The sequence below is a fragment of the Mytilus californianus genome, unplaced genomic scaffold, assembly GCF_021869535.1.
Source record: "Mytilus californianus isolate M0D057914Y unplaced genomic scaffold, xbMytCali1.0.p SCAF_3, whole genome shotgun sequence".
Lineage (NCBI taxonomy): Eukaryota > Metazoa > Mollusca > Bivalvia > Mytilida > Mytilidae > Mytilus > Mytilus californianus.
In genome coordinates, this window is record NW_026262679.1 from 71,989,895 (window position 1) to 72,000,207 (window position 10,313).

Below are 10,313 nucleotides of genomic sequence, written 5' to 3' on the forward strand. Positions count from 1 at the left end.
ACACTTGTTCAGTGAAAACTCAGCCTCTAGTACCAAAGACACTTGTTCAGTGAAAACTCAGTTTCTAGTTCCACTACCAATAAAACTACCAATAAAAAGTTGAAATTCAAAATGTTTAAATCAATATGCTATTGAAGGAAACAAAAAATACAGTGAGAAACATTTTTCTTTCAATTGCATGATTTTGACTAAGTTTTCATCTTAATGAAAAATATTCAGCATTTTCGAATTCCTGTAAATCAATCTTAATTTTCTGGATTTCTTTTCAGTGAAATTCTATCTGTAGAAATATGAATCTACATGAAATTAAAGAAATGATTTCTTCTCTCCCTTTTTTGAAAATAACAGAAGGTAAAATTTGTATAATTTATAATATTTTATATAATATCAGAAATTCCTCTACTTATATAATAGCATTTGAAGCCTTGGTTTTAAAAGTGAAATTTGTGAAAATTTCAGACAAATTAGTTCACTTATTAAAAGCCATTTGATTTTTCAACATTGCTTCATTTATTTATCAAAATATCAATCTCTGAATTCTGAATATTCAAAATACATGAAAGATGTTATAGGAATGTCTTATAACGCTTTATAAAAGTCAAAACAAATTCACAAACTATTTGTCAAAACCAGAATTAAATGACACCAGCTTATTTGACAAATATTTAAGGAGAAATAATTCTGAGATTATGGATGGTTTCTGTTCACTGTTGGTGACTAAATGACATAGTGTCTAATTTGTGGCATGTCAAAGGGACATAAATCTGGCTTATAAATGATATAAATTTGGACCTATAGGTCATGATATATGAAAATGGTTAAAAGGAGCCAGACACATTAGTAAAGTCCATTCTTATAATCTTTAGAGAATTGCATAATCATCCAGTATTATAGTGTATGTCATTATTGATTTGATATTATTGCACTTATAAATCTGCAAATAATTGTCGTATATTTTCCAAACCTGGTTAACCAAAAGGTCGCAATCTTGGGCTTTTGGGAGATTTTATAAAGAATAAATAATCTGACTTAAAAAACAACTTTCAATAAGTGAAATTGCATAGGATATTGTGTCTGCTTCACATTTAAGTAATTTTAAACTTAAAACTTAATAAAAAAAAAAAATAATGAAATGATTCACTACTTTATCTATATTTTGTATATATCAGATCTGAATGTGTTATGTGGTTATTTACTCTGAAATATCATATGAATAAAAGGACATGTGACACATACACCAATGAGACAGCAAACCAACAAAAGAAAAATACCAAAAGACACCCTTAGAGCAACATACAATCTTCAACAAGACAGGTGTCTACACAATATGTCAAGCTATAAATTATCATACATTTTATGGCCATAATTTTTCAGAGTAAGTCACAAGTAGTACTGTAACTCTAACTAATTGTGAATACATTTAATAGAAATTATCAAATATCTGTCAATTACACCTAGTTTTCCAAAATAAAGAAAAGCATTACAGTATAACACAGAACAACTAATTACAAAGCTACTCGCTTGGGACAGGCACATCAAAATGTCTTATCTGTTAACAATCTATTTCAGCACGAACTTTTACAAATCACTTCATCATCTTTTATCAATGAATCCTAGGTCATTTGATCCTTTATTTTCGATAGTTCACAGCTTTAAAAATTACAAAGTTGTATGCTAAGTCTTATTTCATTGGTGAGGGTCATTGCAACATTCAGCTTACATATGTATAAACCTTCTTCATGCCATGAGTATAAATACAAATACAGACCAAGTAGTTCTGCAAGTGTTGATGAACTTTTTTATTTTTACATAATTTGCTGTGCATTTTATTGAAACTATATAGGTTATCTTTACAGAGTTTATTGATGAGTGTAAGGTTGACCTTTCACTCACAATCTAAAAATGAATTTTGAAAGTTTCTTTGGTATCTTTCGCTTCTCTTTTTCCTGCATGAATTATTCAGTTTGTGAGTAAGTCGGCTGAGTTTAAACGTCAACAAACTCCCTTCTAGATAACCTTTTTATCATAAATGTATATTCTGTAGTGATCATGTGATTTCAGCAGAAGATCCTACCCAGTAGTTTGTAAGTTTGCCATAGTACAGATCTACATAAATCCTTTATCCCTTTAGCACTGTATTTCCATGAAGGGTAAATTAAGTTATCAATCTTACCTGGGTGAACTTTGACCTTTCCAATAACCCCATAGACCATTCCAATACAAACAGGATTCCATGCTGAACATAAGTCTATACCTATAAGAATAAAATATCAAACAAATATCATACATGATGGAAAAGACTATTGTTGGATTGCTGTCTCAAATGACATGTGTAAGATGATACGTCTGCAAGACACAATGTTATGTCCTCATGTTTGTCCAGCAAGTTCCTTCACTACATCCTGCATTAAAAGTAAATCATAATAGTTCTGACATTGGAAAGTGGAATGTAATTTTGTTGTTGTTGTAAAAACTGAACTTGATGTGAAAGGTCAACGTCATACAGATCAAAACAGGAAACATGCCTGTTCGGTGTGAGCCAAGGCTCCGTGTTGAAGACCGTACTTTGACCTATAATGGTTTACTTTTATAAATTTTGACTTGGATGGAGAGTTGTCTCATTGGCACTCATACCACATCTTCTTATATCTATGACAGATGCATCCACATGAAAAGCTCATGAAGGTATGACACTGCTAGAAGGTTCAGTATGCTTTGAGCTAATTTAGATTTAACTACATTGATTTCTTACAGATATGTTAGATAACCTATTATATTTTCAATTATTACCTACATATTGCAACTTATTTTTTTCACAACACTGACTTTAAATTTTGAATTTATAGTATGATGCAGCTTAATAGAGCCTATCTTAATCACATATTTAAGTTAATAACTTGACTTGCAGTAATTTCCCGTACAAATAAAGTGAGGAACTTCAGGCATTGTCAGGGTAAAAAACAGTTTTTGATTTATATGCAAACTGTTAGATCAATAGGGTTCACATAATGTGTCAAAACTGTTATATTTTTCAAAATTCATCTGCTGGATAAGAGCTACATATTAAAATAATAAAAGAAGTATAAAAAAATTAAAACAAAATTACACATTAGTTTTTAATTACATTCTTTATAATTCTGTTAATGTCATAGTCCTATTATTCCATAGATAAATTCTTATAAATACATAATTTACAGAAAAACTAGAGCATGTAGAGAGAGTTTTCGTTTAAACTGAAATTGTCATTTAACAAGTATAAAGAAAGTTTTTTTTTCAAAATCAAAAACATGGAATAAATACTTTTTTGAAAATTACGATAATCTTTAATGACTGATGATTGAGGAATCAATATTATTTGATCAGGTTAGATAATAAATACTTTCTTGGAAACTGGTTCACTTCTTATTATAATAAATATATATATTTAAACACTAATGGCCCCAACTGTCAGTGATGAACCAGTGTATTAGTCTGACTGCTCTTTGGTACATCATAATTAAGACAGAAAAGCTATTATTAAATTGTTTAAAAGCCAGACCATAATGACAAAATACTATCTTAAACATTGATTCTTTGGAAATGCTTTTTTTTTCTGATTTATATACATAGATTAAAATAAGATTGTAGGTTAAATCAAATGTGATAGAAGTCCATTAACAAATGAGAACTAACTAGTAGCACCATTGCACATCTGGAATTTCTTATATCGATGGAATACAAGCAATGATCTTTACAAATATGGAATTTCTTATATGGAATATAAGAAAAGATCATTATACAAACACTATATTCTACCATCAATGTTTCATTATAACTATAGTATTATAGTGAAATGACCCTGTTGTTAACAATTGTTATGTAAAAATATATTAATGATTTATCATTCTATTAGTAAGCACAATATATTAACCTCCCATTTGTCTTTTAAGATGGTTATGATCACTTTTTTTTAAACAAGTTCAGCTACAGAGCTAAAGTTTAGTAATGTCACCCAGGCCCTCTGTAAGTATTTGGTTAACAGGTACATGTAGTTGATGGGTAATGAATGTGAAAACATATCACACAGTATAGCATGAACACATGAAGCTTGACTCAAAAATTTCAGAAAACCTTGATATTTGGTTCCTAAGAAATGCAAACAAATTTTTCTTACATGGCCATTTTGTGTAAGAATATAATGAAAATGAATCACAAGGTAAAGCATGCTCAAAAGATTAGCTTGATAGTATCAATGATACCAAATTTCAGGAAGCACTGATTTATAGTTCCGGAGGAAAAATATATTCAGATGCAACCAACATTTTAAGGGACAAACAGATGGACAAATATACATGTATATATACATGTAGAAACCAATACAGTATTGTTAAAATTATTGTTCTTATGTTCTAATGTTACACCATGGCCACTGTCCCAGGTTAGAGGACGGTTGGCACATTCAAAGATGTTTAACCCCACCACATTCTATATCTGCCTTTCCTAAGTCAGCAGCCTGTAGTTCAGTTGTTGTCATTGGTTTATGTCTGTCATGTTGGTTTTTTGTAAATTGTTTTGTTATAATCAGGCAGTTAGTTTTCTCAAATGAATTGTTTAATATTTTTATGTTGAGGCCTTTTATAGCCAATTTTACAGTATGGGTTTTTCTCACTGTTTTCATAATGGTATATATCAAAGACATATATTATATATACATGTACCAATATGAAACCCAGTCAGAGGTTTAAATTAAAATTATTTTCCTGAAATCCCAATAATTGATCTCACATTTTTGTCCATGCTTCAAATTAATCGCAATAATAAATTCACACAATAATTTCTGTTAAGTAGAATAACTAAAGACATACAAATATTCATTGCAGTAATATGACAGTAGAGCTTGATGCTACATCATTTGAGGCTAATCATGATGAGTGTTTTTTACAATAAATCATTGATCTGGTTAAATAAGTGATGTCTCATACATATTTTAGTTGATGATAAAACTCTGGCTATAAGATTACATAATTGATGTAAATATTTGTTCTTCTTATTAATATTTGTGACAGCTTATTGTTTTACATTATTTACATGTATATATAATTTATGTATAAAACCAAATGTTTGAGTGTCAACTGTTTATGCATATTTCTATATTTCTTTTAATGCTGTTCATTTAACAAACAAAAAACCCTTTATAGTCAATACTTATAGGGGGATTACCATACTAAGAACTATCTCCAGTAAATATCATGATCAAAAGTTAGATGGTTAGAGAAATGAGACAAAAATTGTGCTTTATGTAACAAAAGAGGATGCACCAAATGGAGAGAACGCATTACTCATATTGCGTTATGTATGGAAGCACTTATGGTTTCCTCAGATCAAGACAGATCTGGGTAGAGACCTCTGACTTAACTGTTGAAAAGGAGCCACAAAATTAGCAGCCTGGCCAGGGTTGCAAAGGTAAATTATACAAGAAGTGCAATTATTTGAATATTATACATCCAAGTCATTTGCTCTCTGGTGGATAATTGTCTCACTGACAATCATATCACATCTGCTTTGTTTTTATATGACATACCAGTATATATTGAGTCTATCATACCTTCAAAGTAGTCAAACTCTTAAACCAAAAACCATCTTACCTTTAATACAAAGTGTACTCTTATGACCTTCCTTTAAGCTTTATCTAATAAATTTTTGATAATCGACATCCTGCATGTCCTGGTCATTCCAAACATTATCAACTATTAGCATAGTCTAGCTTGAAAGATAGATAATCAATCAAGGCAGATAATCTTTACAACATTTTTTTAATTAAATTTTTTTAAGCAACTTTTTAGTGGATAGTATACATCAATCTGGAGTTGTTTTTTATGAATGAGTTACACTGGTTGACACCAGGTTGAAGTAATCAAACAATCAGTCTCACTGTGATGTAATAACATAAGCATTGTGACATAAATATGTAGTAAATTTACGGAAAAGTGCATGAATGTGAATGTCGTCTATACATTAAATTTTAGGTAAAATCAGAGCATTGGTTTTTTCTTGTTTGAATTGTTTCACATTTTGTCATGTTGGGACCTTTTATAGCTGACTATACAGCTTGGGTTTTGTACATAGTTGAAGACTGTACAGACTGACCTACTGTTGCTTACATCCACGTCATTTGGACTCCAGTGGTTACATATTGTAGTTGTCTTATTGGCAATCATACTACATCTCCTAATTTTTATATCAATAGAAATTGTATCCATACATTGTTATGAACACTGTTAAAGTACAAAAGAACACCTTAAAAAGTAAATTAACTAGAAAAGGCTTTTATGGTTATTTATTCAAGATAGATATCTCTGCCATTTCAATTTGAGTAATTGTTTTTCAATCTTAAAAACTTTTAAATCAAATGAATACTGTCTTCTCAAATGTTGGTTCAACATTTTCATTTGGATAAAACAAATAATGTAAAACATATGTCATATACTGTACGAGATAAATAAATAAGTGCTTGCATCACAAACCAATTCATTTTTAAATCCTATTCATAATAGAAAAGAAAGGTTGTCACGGAATAGAAGTTCCTTTATAATATAAGTTCCAAAAGGAAAAAATGTTCTGGAATATTATTTCCACAGGAATGAATATTACAGTATATGTTCCTAACGGAATAAATGGTATAGAATATTTGTTCCAACAGGAATAGATATTATGACATTGTTTATAACAAAGTTTCCAGTGGAACTTCTGTTAGGCGGAACAAATATACGTTGACAAGGATATGGGAGTATCTATCCATGACACAAAATCAATTATGTGCACAGCAAAGAAACACAAAAAGCAAAGGAACAGTGCTTTTATTGTTGTTCTTCATCTCAAAGTCACAATGAGGCCTTCAACACTGAGCAAAAAAACTTGCATGTTTATTTATAATATTAGACAAATGAGATTGTCTTTACCAATGGATTTTGCAAATTTTTTTGAACTATTGTGTGACAGAGTATATTTTTAAATATTTCATTTATTAGTATTTTACATTTCATTACATGCCAGATATTAGACTTTATTCATTCATTTTGATTATTTGATCTTTTGATTTATAGTTTATTATCTCTTCACACTTTAAATTGTATGAAAGTTCTAATCAGTCATACTTCATTGAGTAAAGTTGTAATTGTATCTACCTGTCCAACTCATTAGTAAATTAATTGTCACACCTTGTTCACCTTTATGGTCAGTTCTTATTGGTCATTCTGGACACACCTCAGATTTTGGAAAAGAAGTAATGGTGGTTAATTCTTGAAAATTGGAGACATACATATTTAATATTTACTTCTTATTTAAACCGTATATAGTGATGAAACTTATATAGAGACATTCTATTTGGTGCTCGTTATTACTCACTGAATTTCCATACTTTGGAATCACTGTAGTATTGGAAATTACATTCTTTATATCTGGTAAGTAGATTTTATGTTCTTTGTGGTGTATGAAAGGCGTATGCAGTGCATGCTATACAATTCTGCCCGTTTATTGGTAAGTATGCCCATAGACTTAGATATGATAGGAGTAAGATAGTTTATGTATTAATCTGAGAATATATGATTTGAATCTGTAGTTTGGTTGTAGACAGGGAGATTTACGAATGATTTTTGAAAGTGACCTTGACCTTTCAGTTATGGATCTATGACGTCACATTGACATTTGCTTTAATATTGCCATATATGGTTATTTTGTGTAATAGCTAGATTTTATTATATCAGTCTTTAATATTTTGTATTTTGTATAAGGGATCATTATTTTCCTAGATCCTATTATTTATTATTGTGTATTATTTTCAGGACACATAGATTATGATGTTCCTGTAACATACTGGTTGTACTGTAGATGTTAGATATATAACCTAGTTCCACAGATTGGTAAGGGTCATACTATATTGTACCTATATGTCAGTTAACTTGAGTTCAATAATAGATATTAAACATTACAGTAGTGCATACGAAGTTAATAGCTAGAATACTATAGTGAACAGTTAATAACCTTTGTATGGTAAAGGTTTTATGAATGACACTCGTTTATGAAGTATGATACATTCAACTTGTTTATAATACGCTTGGTTGATTATAATGATATGCTATTTGATACGACTTATCAGATACATGTATTTGTATTTAGAAATATAATTGCAAGTTTGTCGCATATTATGAATGTCGCTGCATTCTTGATACTCAGTATAGTTTATTGTATATGGAATAGAATATTTCATACGATCTTGTAACATTGTTATTTACACCAGTATAATATTTGTATGATTCTAGTATAAGACTTTAATAAGACTGTGATATTGATAAATGTGATAATTATATGCTATTGTTATTGCAGGGTTATTTTCCCTACGTTTACTTGTAAAATAAAGTGATGTCAAAGAACCCTAGACTTGTCGTTTATGGAACCCCCGTAAAACAAGACTATTATAATTGTAATGATCATGTTTAAAAAAAATGTTAGTTTCTTTATAATTTATATTATCGCTATTTTACGAAAATTTCCTTTGATCTTACTGACTGATAATTTCCTTTCTCAGCAGAGTCGAGTGATATGAAAATTATCACTAGAAACTAAGGGGGCACGTGCCGTTGCTAATGAAATTGACATGAAATTGACAACGTCGTCATAGGTAAAATAGCGATAAACAGATTATCATTGGTCATCTCAACTTGTAATAATCTTTAATAATTTGTATTAGGTTTTGTATTTTAAAAGAATAAGCTTTGCACATACATGTATGTGCATCATTGAAGAGATATTATTCATTGTTAATTATTAACTGTCAAAATGTGCATCTGGTGCAATAAAATTGATACCATTAATTAATAACTATAGCTACCAGAAATAACTACATATGTACTGTAAATTCAAAATAAAATTTTACTTTTTTTTCCCCTTTTTTTTGGGGAGTGAAATTTAAACAACTGATGATATTTCAAGAATAAATGTATTGATTAAAGTTGAGCATACACGTGAGTGTGTGTCCGCATAGTGGTCATCTATTGGTGTTTATATTAAATAAACAGGTTTGTGTTTTTAAATATATGATACATATGTGTATTTCGGATTGGTCAATATTTGTTGCATTGCGTAAATATATTGAGTATGATATTTGATATGTAAATAGCACAGGATTTTTAAAGCGCAAATAGTTTTCTTGTTAAAGTAAGTTAAGATATATTGTCATTTGAAGCTCTTATACCGTACAGTACAGTGCAGTTTAGTTTAGGTAAAGACCCCCCCCCCCCCCCCCCCCTTCTCCCCCCGATTGAATGCTTGTATTTTTTAAATGTTTTTACGCATAGTAGATATTTATACTACCAGTATGACATTGTTTGGTTGATCATTAAGACCTATATATGTATATATGATTTCTCATTTTTATTTTCTATTTTGTAGGCTGTCGTGTACTACGCAGCGGTGTTGCCGTTATCATGATGACATCGGGACTCAAATTTAATTTTGTTTTAATAAAATTATCACAGTAAGCTGCACATGCTGGCAAGCTATTCCTATGAAACAAGTGTTTGTTTTTATTTTATAAATACTTTATATTCATTTGAGGTAACGAATTAGAATATAACATTGATCATAATATTAATAAATGTGGATTTGACGGTCACAAATATTCAGTTAAGTGTCACCTGTAAAACTGATATTGCGACTATCAAATTGCCAATTGATGGCAGCATCTCTTCAACTACAGTACTGTTATTCCTTAATTATTACATCACAATAGAAGAGAAGAAGTCTGTTTAATCCTGTCAAGTTGAACCAGTACGCTCTCTTAAAATGTAAAACGTTCTCGTTCTGCGTCAATGATGTCATGTATACAGATTGATCTTGGGTCAACTAGTGTTACATGTTCTTATTCATAAAAAAGGACTCAAAATTGGTCTATTCAGGACCTATGATTTTTTATTGCCCTTTGGTATGTTCTTAGAAGCTTAATTTCTTTTTTATACGCAAGTCTAGTGGCAAAAAAAAATCGGGCATGTCTGACGTATTCTATCATCATGTGTTTGGATGTTTTTACCCAATACATATACAGATAATCATTAACAATCACCTTTTTTTGGTTCAAGAGCTCCTGTCGTTCTACTACACCACAGCGTAAAATCGCCATCCTGTAATATATAATGGTCTTCGGTATGAAAAACTTGTATCATTTTATCAATTCTTTATTCCAAGAACCTTATCTCCACAAGTTTCATTTCATTTTCCACATTTTGGGCAAAAAATACTTTACGAGATGAAAAATCGAGCTAAATGTCAGTTGCAGGAAA

The 10,313-nt window shown here is 30.0% G+C and overlaps 1 protein-coding gene and 1 long non-coding RNA gene across 2 annotated transcripts in view; one reads left to right on the forward strand and one right to left on the reverse strand.

Moving 5' to 3' along the window:
• LOC127735017 (phosphatidylinositide phosphatase SAC2-like) overlaps positions 1-10,304 on the reverse strand; it is a 249,641-nt gene extending 239,337 nt beyond the window's left edge. Inside the window, exons 1-2 of the mRNA XM_052245083.1 lie at positions 10,097-10,304; positions 2,174-2,254 (exon numbers count right to left, since the gene is read on the reverse strand). Coding sequence (XP_052101043.1) covers positions 2,174-2,254; positions 10,097-10,196 — 181 coding nt within the window. The 5' untranslated portion in view covers positions 10,197-10,304. The remainder of the gene's footprint in view (positions 1-2,173; positions 2,255-10,096) is intronic.
• Positions 7,108-9,528, forward strand: LOC127735020 (uncharacterized). The gene is made up of 3 exons (XR_007997924.1): positions 7,108-7,439; positions 7,821-7,898; positions 9,427-9,528. It is a non-coding gene; the product is annotated as an uncharacterized LOC127735020 (long non-coding RNA).
• Positions 10,305-10,313: the final 9 nt, after the last annotated feature.